The sequence below is a fragment of the Enhydra lutris genome, unplaced genomic scaffold (genome assembly GCF_002288905.1).
Source record: "Enhydra lutris kenyoni isolate GAN:26980312 unplaced genomic scaffold, ASM228890v2 scaffoldscaffold14, whole genome shotgun sequence".
Taxonomy (NCBI): Eukaryota; Metazoa; Chordata; class Mammalia; order Carnivora; family Mustelidae; genus Enhydra; species Enhydra lutris.
This window is the reverse complement of record NW_019154098.1, coordinates 2871628-2892809: the sequence shown is the minus strand read 5'-3', so window position 1 is coordinate 2892809 and position 21182 is coordinate 2871628. Positions and strand designations below refer to the sequence as shown.

At 50.6% G+C, this 21182-nt stretch overlaps 1 protein-coding gene across 5 annotated transcripts in view; it reads right to left on the bottom strand.

Annotated features, from left to right (window-relative positions):
- Positions 1–21182, bottom strand: part of LOC111146744 (protein tyrosine kinase 2) — a 250228-nt gene that overhangs the window by 185645 nt on the left and 43401 nt on the right. For 3 of the 5 annotated variants that reach the window (XM_022502419.1, XM_022502421.1, XM_022502420.1), the window contains exon 1: positions 7202–7301. The exons of the other annotated variants lie outside the window; for them this stretch is intronic. In XM_022502419.1, coding sequence (XP_022358127.1) covers positions 7202–7301 — 100 coding nt within the window. Of the gene's footprint in view, positions 1–7201; positions 7302–21182 lie in introns of those variants that run through there. 5 annotated transcript variants of the gene reach the window in all.

Here is a 21182-nt window from a genome sequence, read left to right as displayed (position 1 = left end):
AACAAGATTATCTACTTCTAATACTAAGCCAAGAACTGCACAGTTACACCTTCAAGTCAAAAACCCGTCCTTTCCAGTGACATCAGGAAAGCGGGAAGCCCTCCCCGCTACCCCACTATGACCCACCGCACGCAGCTCCGGACACCCCCAGACCCAGCTGACTGCACGGGTCACCCGGAGGTCACAATACTGTCCCCAGGTCACTTCTCCCAAACTGATGACCAGATTCGACACAGCCCCAGGGGAAAAAGAGAAGCAGAAGTCTGTGAGCTCCAGAAGCTGCTGTCACTGGCAGAGCACCTCGCACACCCACCCCCGACCACAGGACCCTGCCATGGACTGAGCGCCGCGGGCAACACGGAGGCATGCCCACCGGAGCGCAGGGAAGGGGCCAGCGGAGCGCCGGTCCTTCCGCTCCCAGGGAAACACCACCACTGCCTGGTTTCCCACGTTGGACTCCTCTGAACCACTCATAGCAGGACACATTTTCTACAGCTTTTCAGGAGGAAACGTTATGGGAAGAGGTTACAGAAGACAACAGATGTGGCACACAGACCTCAGTGCTGGGAGCGACAGTCCAGCATCGTTCATACAAATACACTCAAAGGCAAAACAAACATACACAGCGATAACTGTTTCAAAACCGGACTCTTCTGTTTAACTGAAAACTGGTAAGTTAGGAAATACAGAAAACTCAAATTTATAATGAATTCCTGATAGTATGAGCACTTACCGGCAAATCTGCAATGAAAGATTTGTGAACACTAGTTTAAAAACTCAGTTGTCACTAACCATTCGGTACTAAAGTTTTTTCATTTCCACAAAAGCCTCCAGGACCCTCTCACCTGCCTCTAGCGGTCTGCGCCTCCGTCGCTCCAAGCAGACGAGGTGACTGAGCGCAGCATTGCGCCGCGCTCCCGGCCAGAGTCCAGCAGGTGCCAGCCCTGGGAGGGGCCAGTGCACGGGGCAAACAAGCAGGCCCCAGCGTGCGGCAGCTGGGGAGAAGCGTGAGCAGGAGCGGGTGCCAGGGACAGATGGGGACAGTGGTGCCGACAGGAGGGTGCGGGGGGGGGGGGGACACTACAGGGTTCATGTAATTACTGCTCCACGTGGAGCCTGGGGGCGGGGCACGTGACAGCCGGACAGACGGAGCCTGAGATAAAGCATCAGCCGGCGCGTCCCCCGTCCCCCGCACTCACAGTGACGGTCCCTCCGGGGAGAAGATGGAACCCTTGCGGCCTCTTCTCCAAACACAGTGAGGAAAGTGAAAGGAGCGGAGAGACGCGGTTATTGTAATACTCACCACACTAGTTTTCCGCTCGAGGGAGACGATGGCGGACTAGGGCCGAGACGGGCTCGCTGTGCTCTCTCGGTGAGGACAGCAGAAGCAAAGGTGCGTGCTGCCCGGAGAACGCGCTGGCCGGGCTGCTCCTTGTCGCTGCTGGAGCACTGCCTACCGCCGCCCGTCACGCCTCACCATGTGCTCGGTTCCCCGCCCCCCAACTCTGCAGCACCAGAAAGGCCGATATATCCTCAATTCACCTATTCTGTATCTGATGACACACTGGGGGCCAAGCACACTTCGCGAGGCTTACCAACAACCCAGTTTAACCAAGGAGCGCGTCCGAGGAATCTAAGCTAGAGTGGCTTGGTGGTCTCCAGGGTGCCCCCAGACAGAGGCACTGGTGACCAAAAGCGGGGACACAGGCAGACAAGGTGTGCAAAGCCAAGCGGGGGGTGAGCCCCCCAGGGAAGCAGAGAACACTGCCAAGTCGGTGGGCCGGGATAGGACAGAAAGGCTGGAACCACACCTGGGAAGCACGATCTTCAGGGGCAGGGGAAAGGCTCACAAGAGCCCCGTCCTCACCCCTCAGAGACAGTTCCCTGCTGACCGCTCTCCGCAGACCTGAACGCAGGCTGCAGCTGTCCTCCGCAGGAAAGCCCACGTTTCCCCGGACGCTCCGCAAACAAGCTCATTTCTCAGTGCCTTTGCCCCCAGAACTCCGACAGCACGGAAGGCTCCCCCTTCTCCGCTGGCATGAATCAGCACCTCCTTTAGAAAAATGCCCGAGATTTCAACAACTCGGGGGTTTTTCACTCGACGATCACTGAGTGCTGATAACACGTCAGACCATAGGACTGGAAAAGCAGTAACGTCTGAACCAGGTCGGCAAGGAGCTGACGACTAAGGAGCATGAGACGAGCGGAGAAAGAAGTTGAGTGAGTTACGGCCGCGCCCGTGTGCGCGGTACAGTGAGTTACGGCCGCGCCCGTGTGTGCAGAGCTGCTGCACAAAGATGCCACAGCCCAGCCCTGTGGTCCAGGTGAGAGAGAGGGGGAGACAGACAAACAGACGCGTGCACACACACACACAAACAGAGGGCCATGCCCTAGGGCAGAATCCTGAAAGTTCCGCCTTTAAAAAGAATGACTGTTGCAAGCAGAAGGAGCAGCAGAAGCGTTAGGGGGCCTGGAGAGGCCCCTCCGGCAGTGCTGTGGCTGTAACGGAGGCGGAGCCGAGGGGCGGCCAGTGGAGAGGATGCAGTCGCTCTCGTAACGCGGCTGACACCGGGCCAAGCCGGTGACAGGCCGGAGCTCAGTGCAGCACTCATTCTTACTGCGGGCCTACTGTGTGCTGGGCCCCACAAGTCGTTCCTTCGTGCTGGGCACTCAGAAAACTCAGTCACTCCTCGGGAAAGCTTCTGACACCTTTCACCGTAAAGGTACAGATGACTGGATTATTTACATGCGTACACTATAAAATAAATGCACACACTCACAGAGAGATGTATTTTGAACATCTTCCCCACGAGTCAATTAGCACCTCGAGCTGTCAGACCGGGTGGCCACAGTCCCAGAGGAGCAGCAGAGGCCCACGGAGATCACTCCCAGGGAAGCAATCAGGCCCCGGAAGCCCAACCGAGGCCCATCTGTTGAGAGAGCTGGGATGCGGCATGTGTTGGGCTACAGGAAGAGACTCGGCCACCGATCTGTGGTTCTCACCCAACCGTTCTTGAGGCATGTGGATTAGCTAAGCCCATAATGCACTCATTCGTTAAGGTAATATTCATTTGTGCCGATACCCTGTCAAGGAGGAGAAAACCTGACCGTCCCTGACCGTGTCGAGTCTACTTCTTAGCAAAGAAGACGGAAAGCAAGCAAGAACGACGTGGAACGGTCCGTCCCAGCTACGTGCCGTGCAAGCCCAGGAGACGAGGCTCGGGGAGAACATCAGGGCGGACACCAGGGCGAACGCGGTCCTCGCTGACACGGCTGAGAGGTCGGTCAGGCTCAGACTGGAGAGGCCAGGAGGAGCAGGCCACCAGGCAAGGAAGGGGCAAGCACAGGTACGACGGCCTGACCGGGAAGAGCTCGGCTGTCTGAGGTGCTCCCGAGTCAGGACGGCCGCACGAGTGATGAGCCAGAGGCCACCGGCCCGAAGCCCGAGATGCTGGAAGCAGTCGCGTCAGGTGAGGCCTGGCAGGCCACATTAAGGGCCTGCAATTTTATCCAGTAAGAAGCCACCGGGGCTCTAAGGAGAGTAGTGCGGCCTTCTTGCTTTGGCAAACGCACTCGGGCAGCTTTGCGAAGGACGAAGAGGGAGGAAACAGGGAGCTCCAACAGGAAGCAACTCCCACGGCCCAGAGGGAGACGAAGGTTGCACGGTGCAGAGTGGATGTGGCCGGGAGGGCGAGGAGCTGCAGAGCTGTTCTGAAGACACAACTGTAAGGGCACGAAGACAGGCTCATTCCATGAGGCAGAAAGTGTCCAAGAGGCATCCCGGGTCTGTGGCCTGAGCGAATAAGGGCACGGAGGTCCGGCACGTTTACTAAGACAAGGAGGACTTGGGGAGGGACAGATTTCAGGGGCAACAGTTACGAGACTGTTCCCTGGCTGGTGAGCATCGGATGTTTAGGAAAGATAAAAACGTAGATGCCAGGAGGCCGCTGAGCACCGCAGTCTGAGCACAGAAGTGAAGACGGGCCGCGCACAGAACCACCCGGATGGAGGCAGGGCGAGCGGGAGTTAAAAATACTGATGCAGAAAAAGCATGACCCAGCACACAAGTGAACGGTGAGTGGTATGCTCAATCTCGATCCACTACTGAAAGATCCAGAAAAAACTCTGACCACACACTTACCCCTAATGAGCACAGCCCTCCCAGCGTCTGAGAGTGAAACAGGCACGGTACATGCTAATGTCACCAACGGACCTTCCGAGCAGGGCTTTCTGCGTTCGGTGACCTTGCGACCAAACACTGCACCGCAACATCTACGTTTACCTCGATGTTCAGGATTAAAGCCACTGCTAAGCCTAGGAAGTCACGATATAGTTGAACACACGTTACAACAAAATTGGATTAAGTGTGTGAAAACACTGTATTCTGTGGAGTGATCTAATGCGCTTTCCTTTATCAGAGAGGTACAGTGAACTATCACAGAGACAGCCACAGATTGTCTTAAGGATACCGTGAAGGTTTCAGTTCAAAGTATACAAATATAGCTCTGTTCCATTATTTTTAGCCTGTTCTACTAAGTATTTTGTGTCTTCTTAAATTGGGACACCGCTGTTTTTGAGGTTAATGTGACTGATAAAATCAAATGTGAGGTTTCGAATATCTAACTGAAAAGAGAGATTTACAGTCTTTGGACTTGAGCATTTTATTTTGTCTTTATCTAAAAGTGGTAACTTTTAAACTTGAAAATAACCATTTCAGCCAATTCCTATACACCAACATCTTTGCCTTTATCACACAGCAAAAACTGACCAGAATAGAACCTAGGGTTTCCTGCCTTCCTGGCCTGGTACAGAGAAGTGTGCTGAGAAACTGCACACTGTGTGTCCCCGGGGGAGGCGGTGTACTCAGCCCTGCGAGGGGGACAGGGTGACAAGCTCCTTATGTCGTCGGAAACCTCCTCTTGCACACCCAGAAGCAAGACCACTCATCAGAGGGGATAGCCTGCTCCAGCCCTACAAATGCAATGATTCTAAGCCTGATGCTGGCCCTACCTCCTCCCCTCTTCCACACGTGCGCTTCTGCTCTGCTACCTAACCCTGACCGCTATCAAAATGGCATCCCGGTTAAAAAGACCTCTCCTCACTCGCTCTGCCAGTCAGCAAACGTAATGGGAAAACAAGCTGCTTCCATCAGCTGCTTTGGGACGAGCAAAAACACCTCAGTCTCGTGTCCTCCAATGCCCATATTTCTAGAGTCGCCCTGAACTTCTTTAAAAACCCAGCAGTCGGTTATTTAATACCCCACTGCAACTCGATTCATATATTGAGTCTAGGCTAGACTTAGTGGAATCAGAGCCTTATTGGCAAGGATCAGTGCTGACAGAGGGCTGTCACACCACAGAGGTGGCACTGTGCATACAGGGCCCAGCAAGTCCGGGAGAGACCGAAACCTTCCACAAGCACAGCAGAGAATGCTCTGCCCCGGGGTGCTTGCTACTGGTCACGCTCAGTGACACTCTGCGGTCCACACACTCTGAACCCAGTTACAGGTTTTACAAGTTCCCACACCCAACATCCTTTAAAACTCAACGGTGTGAACTTAACTCAGCGAAATCTTTAATTTATGCTCAGTCAGGTGATCAAGTGACAGGTGCTTTGTTCAGAGAGCATCCTGCTGAAAGGGTTCTAACACCTCAGGCTTTAGAAATGTCTAAAAGGGGCGCTGGCTTGGTCGGCGACTTTCTTAATCTCAGGGTTGTGAGTCTCAGCCCCACGCTGGATGCAGAGATTACTTAAGAAGGAAGGAAGGAAGGAAGGAAGGAAATGAGGAAGGAAGGAAGGAAGGAAGGAAGGAAGGAAGAGGGAGGGAGGGAGGAAGGAGGAAGGAAGGAAGGAAGGAAGGAAGGAGGGAGGGAGGGAGGGAGGAAGGAGGAAGGAAGGAAGGAAGGAAGGAAGGAAGGGAGGGAGGGAGGAAGGAGGAAGGAAGGAAGGAGGAAGGAAGGAAGGAAGGAAGGAAGGAAGAAGGAAGGAAGGAAGGGAAGGGAAGGAAGGAAGGAAGGGAGGAAGGAAGGAGAAATGTTTAAAAGCCTGGACGAGAGTGACTAGATGATGCTGACAACCTCGGAAGCGAGAAGCATCCAACAGTGAAACCACGGTCGGGTGCGAGCACCTCCACATCCTGGAGTTTGAAGCTGGGGGCGCCTGGGTGGCTCAGTGGGTTAAGCCTCTGCCTTCGGCTCAGGTCATGATCTCAGGGTCCTGGGATCAAGCCCCGCATCGGGCTCTCTGCTTGGCGGGGAGCCTGCTTCCCCCTCTCTCTCTGCCTGCCTCTCTGCCTGCTTGTGATCTCTGTCAAATGAATAAATAAAATCTTTTTTTAAAAATTTTTTTAAGCTAAACACTAAACTGAATCAACCTGAGGGTCCACTTACAATACTGCGGGTCTTTACCCAGTGCAGGCTCTTCCTTTTAAAAAATCTTTCCTGAGTAGGTTAGCAGGATACTTGAATATACTCTTAAAAATTTGTATTTAATTCTTTATTATGGACTTCATCCCCCAGAGGTAATATTCACTAGTATTTTAAGCAGATAAAATATTTGGTCTTATTCATACATGGATTACACGGCATTTTTAACTTCTAAACATGCTTCCCAAATACTGTCTTGAATGTTACAATGAAAACGCTATATTTTATTATTTATATTTTCATACAAATAAAAACCCTAACAACATTAAATTGGAAAATACTTATTCACAGTATTACTGACCCTTAGTGATAAACCCACCTTATAATAATATGGAGTTTCAAATTAAATGCACAATCTTTACCGAGAGTAAAGAAAACCAATTTTTGAGTGAAATAAGAAAAATCGCACTGCTCTTTTTCCCTCCAGTCCTATTTAAGCTCAAACCAGTCTCTTTAGTCTTTAAAAACTTCCACATCACAGAACGGATATGGGTGCCTTAATTAAAACACACAAAATAAAACTATAAGAGACACAGAAACGATAACTTACTTAAAATGCAGTTCCATGAAAGTACTTTTATTTACTTTTCTGAAAGCTACCTAGTTGGTTTTATGCCAAGAGCTACAAACCTATACCACATCAATTTCCATTTTTCCTTAAATTTAATTGTAAATCTATTTGAAATAAAGTCTGAAAAACTCTTATCTACCTTTTTGGTACAAAAGCATGAATCTGAATAAAATTTAAACCGAAGAGATTTTTAAGTTACGTATACCTTTAGCCCAACACATTGGAAATGGACTACAGCCGCTCTTCTCCATACAGACGGCACCTGCTGGTCTCAGGGCCGCTCGGCCCGCCAGTTCCAGCCACATAAACTCAGGCCTCTCAAGATCAGACCAGGCGTCCGTGCACCAAGTCCCCGTTCACTGCTCCCACAGCGTTCGCTTCGATCCACAGCCACACTAAGTCTCCCCTGTGTGCTCCTTTTCTCAGAGCTTGAAGCAAAATTTGGGAGGTGCTCCTTCTGTAATATTTTCCAGCAGCTTGAAGAATGCCTCTCAGTTACAGAATCTTCTCGTGCTTCCGCAATCTGAAACACAGACCATCCTGGCGAGATTGAGCTCCTGAGCAGAATGAAACCAGCTAGTAATGTGACCCCATGGGCCTGTGTTCCTAGATTCATTCAGGGAAGGAGGGAGGGAGGGAGGGAGAGAGGGAGGAGAAAAGGAAGGCCAATAGCCAGCAGCTGATTAATATGCTAATCCCACCAGCTGCTCCACTCGTCTGGCAGACCTCTGCTCCCAAACCCAACAGGCGATTCTGAAACTGAGTAAGCGGCAAATCAGGTCTGTCCCAGATCACGTCTGTAGATGGCTCCTCCAACAATTCCTGTTTTCAAAGTCATGCCTTTGGCCTTTCACCAGCTTAATTCTGACCTTAAGACTTATGATAATAGCCTTGATGAAAAATGAATAATACTGGGGGGGGGAATCTTGATCAACATGAAAAACAAATCTGTAAAAACTATGCCTACAGGAACCCAGATATTTCCAAGGTAAAGATATTTTCAGATTGATAGTTTCAAAGTAAGTTTACAAATTTATAAAAGTTCTTAGAAAACACGTAAAAACAAGAATTTGAAGTTACGAGATTCTTTTAAAACTAGCTTAGAAAATACCAAGGAATCCAAAATACCTGATTCCTTCGTTTCAGAACATGAGTAAGTACTACACTCCTATTCCTAAAAAAAGAGGGCAGAAAAAACTCGAATAATCTGTATTAGTAACTTTTTTCAAAAAATGTAAAGCTACTTATACTCACACTTTTCCCACTCAAACTGAGAGGCAGTCTCGGGCGTCTCTGAAATGTAGCTCATTAAACACAACACACTCCGGCAGTAAGACCGCCTGTTGTCAGAGCCACACGATGCACACGCAAGACACATGGTTCAGCTCTCCCGTTATGTGGGTGATTCTGTTTGTAGCAAATCCCATTAACGAAGAAAAAACCGAGTCTCTAATTAACTGTGAACGCGACCAAGACTTTACGAATTCACAAACTTGTGAAAACAAGAGCTGAAAAAGGCTAGGGGGACAAGAGGCCTGTGTCCAGTGACGCCCAGGACGGCTAGTTTCAGGTCTGACACACTACTCTCGATGACGGCTTTGTCTCCAGGCCTTATATTCAGCCTCCTAAGAGCAGTTGGAGCTCAAATAACTGAGATGCCCCCAGTGAAAACATACCATCCACCAGAGTGAACTCTGACCCCAGGCGACACTGGGAAGCGGAGGGGCCCCAGAAAAACACAAGCGAGTGAGCTAGGAAAGAGCCAGAAGACACAAGCGGACAGATCACCACTGCCGGGACACTCGGGACACGAAGGCCTGCTCTCCTCATAGGGGGAGTCCAAGCACACCCCATGAGCAAGTCTGCTATCCGGCCCAGGCCCCTAAGAACGGCCTGGGGTTTAACCCAAACCCCCAAGCCACAGACACAGCAACAGCACAAGCAAACCCCGAGTCTCTCTCGGAACTTAGGACTCGAGTTACAACATAGAAGCTACCTTTACTAGTTGCCAACAGTATTTTACACACCCAATTTTCACATCTTCTAAGCAAAATCAGTGCCGTCACAGCTTTGAAAGGTGAGTTAAGGAGGGAGTCAGACAGCTAGGAAAAGACCCGCTCCGCCGAGCCCACGCGTCGCCCCAGAAGCCAGAGGTCTTCATGTGCGCACACACCCGGAACGGGTTTCTGAGCCAGAGCGACGGAGTGCACAGCAGGGAGAGGGGCTGGCGCCAGCGAGTGGCGGTGGAGGCGGGAGCCCCCACAGCAGGAGAGGAGGGGTCGAGAGGACAGACGTGGGAGCGTTGCAGGTGAGGGAGAGACGCCAAGTCTCTGGCTGCAGAGTGACCGGGGCGGGGGGGGGCTTCCTCGCCCACCTGCCAAGCTGATCTACATCCATCTCCGTGTCCAAACAGCAGCCCCTCCTGTGCCAAGCCCTGAGGGTACGAAAGATGACAGGATCCAAGGAGCAAAGACCCCTCCAAGCCACCAAGCAGAGCCCAGCTGGAAGCAGCGGCCTGGAAGAGCGGAGAAGAGGACAGGGCTCGGCCCCGAAGGGGAAGCTGCTACGCGGCTGGGCGCCCCCAGAGAAGAGCGGTGCGTGTCGCTCCCGACACAAGCGCGACCACGTGGGCAGCGAAGATGAGCTTCTGCGGCCAGAGGGCTGAGCCACGACACAAGGACGAGTCCCTTGGTGACGGCATCACTCCTGCTTTCTTCCCGCTCAACGGGAAAGCCCGATTATGCTCTTAGACCCCCGATCCAGTGACGTACCGGGGAGAGGAGGAAAGGCTAGCGGTGCCGTGAGGGAGAACGGGGGCAGTCCCGCGACGCCCTCTCAACAAGAGACTCCACACGCGGACGGAAAGGCCGTCATTCCTTAAGAAGCTCTGTAGCTTCTTTAAGAAACTCTTTATCGTATCAGTACAGTTAAAAGCAACTCTGGGGGGCGCCTGGGTGGCTCAGTGGGTTGGGCCTCTGCCTTCACCTCAGGTCATGATCTCGGGGTCCTGGGATCGAGCCCCACATCGGGCTCTCTGCTCAGCAGGGAGCCTGCTTCCCCCCTTCTCTGCCTACTTGTGATCTCTGTCAAGTAAATAAATAAAATCTTTAAAAAAAAAAAAAAAGCAACTCTGGGAAGTCCTACCTGATAGGTAAACTCTTCAATCAAATTTACAAGAACAAACGATTTGCTCGGACCCCACTCCACAGTCATTCTGGACTCCTGTCTCTCTCCTCAAAGCAATCCATCAGCAAAACCCAATATCCTTGCCTTTACAATAAATCCAGCCCACGTACGTGCCCCCATGTCACTGGCGTCCAGGCCCACCGGGCCGCAGCGATGGGTCCCGCCACCGCCCTACACTCTCTTCCCCACCAGCAGCCACACCAACCCCTCGCAACGCCCATCGCACCATCTCACTCTGCTGCTGAAACTCACCAGCGCTTCCCAGTTCTGCCCGCAGCGGGGCTTACTACGCACTCAGCAGGGTCCGCAAGGCCGTGACCCACCCCTCCATCTCACCCCGGCCTGGCCTCCGTTTCCTGGGCTCCGACACACCGAGCTCCCTGCCGCCCTCTGCCCACACCGGGCGTGTGCCCACCTTTAGACTGCCTGCGCCGTGCCCTCCCCCTGCTTCGCCCCACAGCACTGACACCTGCTCCGATACCACATGACCGACCGACACGGGTGTTGTCTGACGCCCCCACTGCACCCCGGTCTCCGTGGCAGGAAAGAATCTGGTGTGTTCTGCACATACGGCCTTCCGGGCCTTATTACTGAAGGGGTCAGTAAGAGGCACGGGCCACACTCTGCACATGTGTCACCTCCAGGTAACAAGGAGATGGCAGGGGGAGTCTCTCTTCGCTCTTAGAGGCCGTGGCCACAGCAAGGCGTCTAGATGTTCTTGGTGTCAGGACGTGCACGAAGCTCAGTGACGGCGTGGCCTGCCTCGACGCTGGGCCCCGCTCTTCCTGCGAGACCGCTCTGCCTGCAGCTCAGGGGCTTCGTGAGTACTCACTGAGTGAGTGAGTAAGTGAAAGAAAAACTGACACAGAATCCAGGAAACCACGTGGACCACCTCTCCCCATCCCCCGTCAACTGCAGCGTCCTGCTACTCCCGGGAGAACTTCCGCGGCAAACTTCCATACAACGTAAATGACAATACCGTGTGAGATGAGACAGAAATCCAGCAAACAAGGTGATGAGCGAGATCAGGAAGCAGAAAAGGGAACTCCAGGACCCTCCGCATATGTGCAGTTCTGCCCAACACAGCTCCCCTACAGAAACCGGCCTTAGGTGAGAAAGTCCCTGGGAAGAACTATTCAGAAAAAAGTCGCTTCTCTCTCTCTCTCAAATAAATAAAATCTTAAAAGGGGGAGGGGCACCTGGGTGGCTCAGTGGGTTTTAAGCCTCTGCCCTCGGCTCAGGTCATGATCCCAGGGTCCTGGAATCGAGCCCCATGTGGGGCTCCCTCCTCAGCAGGGAGCCTGCTTCTTCTTCTCCCTCTGCCCCCCCATCCCGTGCTTGCTCTCTCTCTCTCTCAGAGAAATAAATAAAATCTTTAAAAAAGAAAAAAGAAGCTGTTTGTAAATGTCACCAAAGCCATCTGACTCTCACGTTTCTCATCAGTTACACGGTTTTATTTGCTGGCTTTAAGTAAGACTTGAGGGGAGTACTTCTTGGAAGAGTAAAGCCCCAGTAAATGCTCTCAAGTCAGCTAATGGGAGGAATGTGAGCGAAAACTGTAATTCATATTATATACAAAGAATTCAAAATTTACCTTTCTTCTATGTTTGCATTAATCAAGAGTTATAGATTCAAGTAAAACCAACACCATTATACTATGAAAGCTCCAACGAGCAGCTGATCACGACAACATGCCCTCACTTCCACAAGCTGGGTATCACATCCTGAACTTAATCCTGTAAGACTCACGGAATTATCACTTCTTTGTCATGGTGCCTCGCTATTTCCGCCACAAGACAGAAATAACTTTTCTGAAGATTTAATCTATCAACAAAAATTAAGACTTGTTAAGGACTAAAGAAGTTTAGTCGTAAGGAAGGATATAATCACGTTCTGAAGACATATAGATAACAGGTGTCAAAATACAACATATTCCAAAAGGTGACGGGGTCTTCCTCGCTGTCCTTGCAGTTTCCAACAACTACCACACGACCTCCCTTCTCTTACGCAGAAGGAACTCTGGGGAAGCTGAGGGAGGCACTAAATTTCACTGGAAGACACAAAGGACCCCAGCTCTATCTGTGAGACAAGGAAAGACTCATTTCACCATCCTGAACCTCAGTCCGTCACCCGTGCAAGGACAACGGCAATACCTAACGTGAGCAGTGACTCCGCGCCTGTCATCAAGTGGCGGAACAGCAGCACGGACAGCAACGAAAACACAATGCTACCCACACAACGGGGATCCCGCGGCAGGGTATGCTCACGCTGCGCCAAGCCCTGTCCTAAACACTTTAAGCACAGGGACTCGGGTATTAATAACCAGCTCCGTGAGGGGGCCTCTACCCCCCAACCCCGTGTGAGAGATGACGAACAGAAGCGCCAAGCGCTGAGTGACCTGTCTGAGGCCACAGACCCCCTGCGGGGCGGGGCGGGGCGGCCGTCACGCTGGGGCAGCCAGGCCCCGCGGCACGCTCCCTCACTCCCCCGCTGCAGGAATTCACCAACAACCAGCAAGTTCACGAGCCACACGGGATACGCGGACACACTGAGGAAACGGGAAATGAAGCAACAGGTCTGACGTCACAGCTAAGTGGTCGCTGGCAGAGCTGGCACCAGCACGGGGACACCTGTCAGAGCACAAACTCAAGCCACCACCTGTAATGACACCACCTCTGGAGGCTGCAAAGGCTTCCAGAGAAGCAGGGAACAGGCCTCACTGGCGCACAAAGGATGAGTGAGTCACAGCAGGAATATGAGACCGACAGGCCGCTCTCATCCCCACACGACACTCCCAGTGGCCGAATTCGGCGGCTCCCGTGACAGTCCTGTGCAGTCCGCAACCCCGCGCCGGCTGCAGATCAAGCCACCCCGGGACGAGCTGGACACGTAGCCGGGACCGGGGAGACGCACCAGAAGCACCAGGAAACAAGCACGGCAGTGAATGAGGCAACGCAAGGTGTATCAGACAGAGGGCAACTGCAGCTCTGGAGAGGCAGAAAATTCTGGCCTCATTATCAGTTTCGACAATACCCAACGAGAGTATTTTCCCAGACACCAACGGCCACCTCTCGTGTGTTTTGCCACAGAGGAGATGAAAGCTAAATTCTAGGTTTAGACACTGTTGGGAGGTTACTTGCCACCAAATTAAAAAGAAAAAAAAGGCCCCTGAGACCTCAAAGAAGATGCCACTTGAGTTTTTCAAATATACTAGCAGAGGCCTGATAACACAGAACAGCTCCAGAAACTTACCAAAACTGTCAACCTAACTGCAAGGTCATAAAGCAGAGGGTGTTTCTGGCTTATACTGACCAAACAACACACCCTAAGAGACAGTCAAGTCAAGCTTCACCTGAGTGTTACCGCCACCGAATGAACTGCAGCTTCTGCTCTAGCGGCCTGCACATACACAGCCGACTCACTGCACCACTTTGTCGCCGCAGCTGACTTGACCCGGCCAGCGCGGTCTACCCACAGTGTGACCGCTCGCCTGACCGAGCACACAGCAGGGTGCCCTGCTAGGACTGCGGCAGAGAAAACCTCGGTGGCTCATGGGCAGTCAGGTGTGCGGCGACACCCACACAGCCACACAGGAAGGCCCGTGGGTGGCAGGGGGTCCTGCTGGCGAGCGGGTCCCGTCTCCCACCTACACTGCCCGTTTTCAGGAAGGATCAGGAGCATCGTCGGGGTCCGGTCCTCCCCCAGCCGTATCCTAAGGACAGCCCCGAAGGAGGTGGTTCCTCTTCTCGAACACAGATACACAGTGGTGAGTTTTCTGGTCAAAGGCCCTCCTCTATGCTTTTGGTTTTCTCACACTGGTATCAACAGATACTCTTCCCATTTAGCAAGAAATTTAGAGTCATTTTTCCAATTCTCCCTAAAACTTTTTATCATTAAAAAATGTTAAAACTGGAGTGCCTGGGTGGCTCAGTGGTTAGGCCACTGCCTTCGGCTCAGGTCACGATCCTGGAGTCCCGGGATCGAGTCCCACATCAGGCTCCCAGCTCCATGGGGAGTCTGCTTCTCCCTCTGACATTCTCCCCTATCATGCTCTCACTCTCTTACTTTCTCTCTCAAATAAATTAAAAAAAAAAAAAATCTTAAAAAAAAAAGTTAAAACTAACCTCACACCTATCAGGATGATTACTAATTTTTTTTTAAATGGGAAATAGCAAGTGTTGGCCAGGACATGGAGAAGCTGGAACCCTTGCGTACCATGGGTGGGAATGTAAAATGTTGTGACCCAAGGTGCTATCACCTCAGAAAACAATGGGGACAGAACTTCAGATGTGTAAGACAAACAGTGCTGACATCTGGTTCCCAACAACGTGAATATACGTCCGACCACCGAACCGTACTTAAAAATGGTTAAGATGATAAATTATGCTACGTGTTTTTTGTTTACCACAAAAAAATGTTTTCTAAAGAAGGGAGTGTCTCTCGTTTATTTTACAAAACGTGGTGGATATAATTATGTCTACTTTTGTAGATGAGGGGAAAAGCCTTGAAATGTCAGGAACATGCCCAAAGGGCAAGAGGCAGACAACCACCACCGGTCCCCAGGCGAGGATGGGATACCAGCCCAGCACTACAAGGGAGCTCCACGAAGCTTTGTAAACAAGTTAACCTTCTAATAAACTCCGGGATAACTACCAACACATCGTGAGGACTGGAGTCTGGAGGCCAGCAGGGGCAGCTCTCACCTCGACCACTCCTCCCCCACCACGGGCCCAACACGGAGAGGGGCACCCTGAAGGTGGTCACTACCTTACTAACCCAGCCAGAGGAAGGGACGTTTCCTCCTCCCTCCCAGCTCTTTCCCCTTTCCTCTCTGAAAGAGCAGCCCCTCCTTTGTTCTGCCTACAGCTACCCTAGCTTGCTTGCCTGGGTTTGCAATTCTTTGCTGTCCCAGAATAAACCCACTTTCGCTGGTAGAATGAGTGGCAGTTTTATTTTTAAGGTTAACAACACTATTTTCAAGAAAAAGGGATCTGAGGCTCAAGGTTAAGATCAAACTTTGTAAAGTCAAGTTCAAGCTCAAACTGATTCATCTTCCCATCACCTTCAACTGAAAAGTCCAATGTTGTCCACTCAGCCTACTGCTAAGTACTCCCTGAATCCCCACGTGGCAACATACTAGACAGAAGACTCTGGGCACTTATTAAAAAATCTCCTCTGTGGGTTTTCTCATCAGTCAAACAGAGTTAAGAACAGTTGGAATGAGAACCAAGTATCACGAGCGTGAAGGGCTTTGAGAGGGCCGTAAGCCAGCGTGCCGTCTGCATCTTCCCTGTCGGTGCGGTGAATTTCGCACCAGGGGTCTGAAAACAACAGGGGCCCGGTCCTGGCCCCTCCGGAGTTCAGAGCCCACCAGAAGACAAGCCCGTCAGTCACTGCACCCACAGATCCAGCTTCCAGTCGACTGTGTAAGAAACCTCCAGGAATCCCTGTAAGGTTTACGGCAGCTTGAGGCTTAAATGAGTCATGGGTTTATTTACAAAACTGAAAAACTAGGAACAGCCTATGTGTCAGCAGAAGAGAAATGAGTAAAGAAAGTTTGGAAAAAGGTATTTGGTGAAAATTTTTTCACTGATACTGGAAAATACTCTTTAATGACAAAAGTCCACATAGTAGAAAAGAAAACTGTAACTCCCAGTCCTAAAATGCAAAAATTTTCAAGATATATACATATGATTTTTTTGGCGAGAGCGAGAGTGCATGAGCTGGGAGCTGGGGGCGCAGAGAGAGACACTCCCACGCAGGCCCTTTGCACGACCCTGAGATCGAGACCTAAGCCAAAATCCAGAGTCAGACGCTCGACTGGCTGAGCCACCAGGCACCCAAAGATATATATTTTAAGTAATAAAAAGGTATAGTAGAGTATGTAGACTGTGGTATTTCATTGTAAAGAAAAAATACAGGCACGTATGTGCTTCCTGGCATAGGCACAGACCACTCAGACGCTTACAAAATTACGAACAAACGGTATAAACATCAGTTGTCTATGTTTTCACCTTAAGAAATAAGGAAAATAAAAGCAAAAACTCTAAGTAGACATAAAGACGGAGTAAGGGGCATGCTACACACTAGCACATAAGGCTGAAGGAAAAATGAGTGATGCTGATCCTATCTCTGTTTGAAATTTTGGTAGCTTGTTCAGCATGGATTTTTTTGCATTCATGTGCAAAAAGAAAGAAAAAACACTGCATTGGGCTATTACTTATCTTGATTACTGAGGTTTTCGCTGGCTCCACCAATGCCTCACCAAAATCCCGGTTCCTCCCCACATTTCACTCTCTCCCAGCGGCTCCGTCTACCTCAACTCCAAGGCTCCCCGCGCCCAGGCCTTATCACCTAAGGGGTTTGTAAAACTAGAAACATTTCTGCCCAAAGCATGTTAAAAACAATCAGTCGATTTTTAAAGTGAGGACAAAAAAGGTATTTAACGCTTCTTTTTCAAGGACCAGAACCACAGTAACTCAACTGTCAGAGCCTTATCTGTCTTACTTGAAACAGTTACAATGAATTTTTTACATTGGACCAGCCAACTCCTTGACTTACTTATAAATGTCTAAATTTAAATAAAGGAGACAAGCCCTAAAAATCTGTTAGCAAAATCAATGCATGATTACGGACATTCCCACGTCCTATGACGTGGCAGAAATCACACGTTCTTTCCTTCCTACTCCAGTCCAAAGGGCTGGACTGACAGCAGCAACGCCTCAAGTCCACAAGCCACACTGAACCTCACCGGGGCCCCACTGGCGCAAAAGGACGTTTGTAAATGGCTGACTTGTTCCAAGATTCCTCCTTCCCTCTTCTTTTAGCTTAAGAAATTAATCTCTAACCACTAAAATGAAAAAAGGAGAGGAGAGGTTTCTGAATCCAAGACGATACAACAGCTGGCAGGAGAAAGCGGTGAAAAGCACATGAAATACAGTCCCCAGGGAGCTGCTGGGGCAGGGGGACGAGAGAGGCCGTGAGAGCTCCAGAAGGTCAAGAGCAGGAACCCGGACCGGGTTTCCGTGGCTGCTTCCACCTTTGCTACACATCTGTCAAGTTGGGAAACAAGACAGAGGCTGGGCCCCCAGGCTCTGCGCACATACAGCTGTGGCCAGGGGCCAGAGCCACGGGCTGAACACACAGGGCAAGAGCCGGGTGTTCACGGCTGCACGCCACTCACAGTAAAGAGCAAGGGTGCTGACACCTTCTACCGCACAGAGGGACCCGAAGTGAGCCGTGGCCACGAAGGACCACGGACGGGATGTAGGACTCCACTGACACGCCACGGGCACACCAGGCAAGTCTGTGAGTCTGAGAGATGTGGGGCTGGTGGCCGCGGGCTGGGGAGAAAGACCAACGACGTAACTACCAGCGGGCTCGGGGCTTGGGCGGGGGGCGTGACTAGAAGCTGATTTTTAATTTCTTGTCATTTTAAGCAAGGCTAGATCCAAGAATTATTAGACTTCTCATTTATTTTCGACAGCAGTTACAGTTCCTTTAGGATCTATGGGTACTTCTTTTTCTTAGTTGACTTTCTGGAGACCTACTTCCAGATACCAACCCGTAACTTACTTGTTAAATACATTCCAAGTTACAGAAAATGATAGATTCCCTTTTTTCACTTTAGCTAGTGTAAGTTTCTGCCATTTGCACCTCAAAATTTCTTCAGTAATAAAATTTGCCTGAGAATCTGGTGAGCACCTCCATATGCCAGGCACTGTTCGGACACCATGAAGACCTCAGGGCTGTACAAAGACAGACCCAGGACGCCCTGGTAAGTATTCCACAATCCTACATCCTACATCCCGTCCGTGGGTGTGCGGGAGTGAATGGGAGAAGACAGACCAGCGGCGTCTGCTGATCTCTGCGGTGCAACCGCACCCCCGTTTGGTTTCAAGCTGCCGGTACTACTCCAAGTCAACCGCTGCCACTGGCTCTAGGATCGCTTTCTTGCCCACATGGAGTTTACATTCTATCAGGCGAGACAGACTACAGTAAAACCACGCGTCACTAAGTTTACAGAGCACCGCCAAGCGGCATTATTGTAAAAATGATGCTGCTGAGCAGGGCGGGGTCCGGAAGTGAGTGCGCCGGGGACGCAGGTGGCCGCACTCAGCACCGTGGTCCAGGTGAGCTACGCTGAGAAATACACACACGTAAACGTCAGAATGTGGACATTCCAAAATGTCCTTTTGTTTCTGAATTTACAAGAAAATCGCACAGTACGTACTCTTTGGGGCTTAGCCAGTTTTCAGAAAGCACATTATGGAAAGCATCCGTGCTGGGCCATGGCGCTCGGCTGTCATGTCGTGCGGGCGCACCTCCATCCTCTGCCCGCTCTACCGCTGCTGAGCGGGGGGCCAGCTCCCCCCGGGACTACTACAAATCACTCGTTTGCACATGCACAATCTCTGCTGTGTGTGCGCCTGGAATGGCACCACGAGGCCAGCGCGCCCGCCCCACGTTAGTGAGCGCTGCCAAACTACTGTCCGAAGTGGGGGAACGAGGTGATCCTCCCGTCAGCTGTGTCCGCCAGTTCCCACTGCTCCCTGACCTTCAAAAGCAAAAATGAAACCCATGAGCCTAACTTTCAAAGTGGTGGTGTGACCTCAGGGAGGAGCTATGTCTGTCTGTCCCAGGGTGACACCTCGCGCGGCATACGAGCGCTGTAACGAAATATAACGCTGCTTTTAGTGACAATACAAATGAAACCCAGATGGAACAGAGAGGCCATGTTCAAATGCATTCAGGGGCCTTGTCAGTGGTGACACTGGCACTGTGATTCTGAAATGACACACAGCCGTCACACACATGAACGATGAAGCAATGACATACACGCGCTAGTGTTAAGAACCAAGATTCTAGGGCGCCTGGGTGGCTCAGTGGGTTAAGCCTCTGCCTTCGGCTCAGGTCATGATCTCAGGGTCCTGGGATCAAGCCCCGCATCGGGCTCTCTGCTTGGCAGGGAGCCTGCTTCCCTCTTTCTCTCTCTCTCTCTCTCTGCCTGCCTCTCTGCCTACTTGTGATCTCTGCCTGTCAAATAAATAAATAAAATCTTAAAAAAAAAAAAAAAACCCAAGATTCTAAGCAAAAGAGAAATGAGATACAAACATAAAGAAGGAAACTATTTTAATTTGTTTTTAAAGATTTTAATTATTTGACAGAGAGAGACACAGCGAGAGAGGGAACACAAGCAGGGGGAGAGGGAAAACAGGCTTCCCACTGAGCAGGGAGCCTGATGTGGGGCTCAACCCCAGGACTCTGGGATCATGACCTGAGCCAAAGGCAGATGCTTAACGGCTGAGCCACCCAGGTGCCCCATAAACCATTTTAATCTTGTAATTATTTTTAATTTTAGATTTATCTGTTTGAGAAAGAAAGAACAAGCACGAGCAGGGGTAGCAGCAGAGGGAGAAGGAGAAGCCGACTTTCAGCAGGGAGCCCGATGTGGGGCCCAATCCCAGGACCCCAAGACCATGACCCAAGCAGAAGGCCCAACCGACTGGGCCACCCAGGTGCTCCATTTTAATCTTAAATTTAAGTTGGAAGTATTGAGGTAAACTCATGACTTATTTTTTTCCTCTTTCTAAACAATGCACACTTCCGCTGTGTATGCCCTAGCCAAGCCCAGAAGCAGTAAAACCCTCGAGGTACCCTCAAACCATCCATACTGGAGCCCGAAACACCATTTTCCACTGAAAGGAATCAAGGCTCCCTAAAGAGACGGCTGATTTCAGGTCTGTGGCAAGAAGGGTAGAAACTGAGCCCGGAACTATGTTATCGTGCCCACAAACAAGGAAACTCTAAAGAAATTATTGGAGCCATTTCCAAAGGACACAGAAGATACATGAAGGGCGACCACCGAAGAGAATGGTGGCAGTAAATTCACGTACACATCATATACATGCGTGTGTGTGAACATACATATATACAGGTCATTTAATATCCACGCATTTATGATGCCAAAAATAACTCTCACTTGCCTAAGTCACCACTTGCATTCTGAAACTAGTAAACGTAAGAATTGCGCATTTATCCTACCTTCTCTGTATGAGCTTTGTTTCAGGATACGCTTCCGGATACCCAAGCAGGTGACAAACAAACAAGAAAGCAGCAGCTAACAAGAAGGGAAGGCGTGGCCGAGTCCGGTCGCCACCGCTTCTGCAATTCCCGCAGAAGGACCCAGGCCACCACCTTCAATGCCCACGGAAGCCACCAGGGGGGAAGAATCACAGCACCGTCTGAACAACTGACTAATGTCACCGTTCCTGAGAGGTGAAGCCAACAGCGAGTATCCTTGCCCCGAAAGCTGAAGCTCATTCCAGCCGGGCTTCCAGCAGCCAGTTCTGAAATTTATGAATTAAATGACATCACATGATACAATCAGCCGAACTCAGAATGTGGTGGTGTCTATAGGATAAATGACAGTTTCTTCAAGAGCATCAACAGAAGCTGTTATTTAAAAATGAAATTGAGGGGCGCCTGGGTGGCTCAGTGGGTTAAAGCCTCTGCCTTCAACTCAGGTCATGATCCCAGGGTCCTGGGATCGAGCCCCACATTGGGCTCTCTGGGCAGCGGGGAGCCTGCTTCCCCTTCTCTCTCTCTGCCTGCCTCTCTGCCTACTTGTGATCTCTGTCTGTCAAATAAATAAATAAAATCTTTAAAAAAAAAATGAAATTGAAAGGGTGCAAAGCAGGGAATGGGAAATGTCAGAGATACGCCAACCAACAGGTTAAAGGCTCTTTAAAAAAATGGGGAAATTAGAAAATCAAACATTACCTATTTTTATTAGAGAAAAGATTCCCTCCCTCCCCCTTTCTCTCTCTCTAAGTAGGCTCCACACCCAGCGTGGAGCCTAACACAGGGCCCAAACCCACCACCCTGAGATCAAGACCTGAGCTGAGGACACTCAAATGACTTAGCCACCCAGGTGCCATGAGAAAGAAGATTTTAAATTAGTTTTAATTATGTGAGGCATGGTAAAGGCTGAAAAAGGT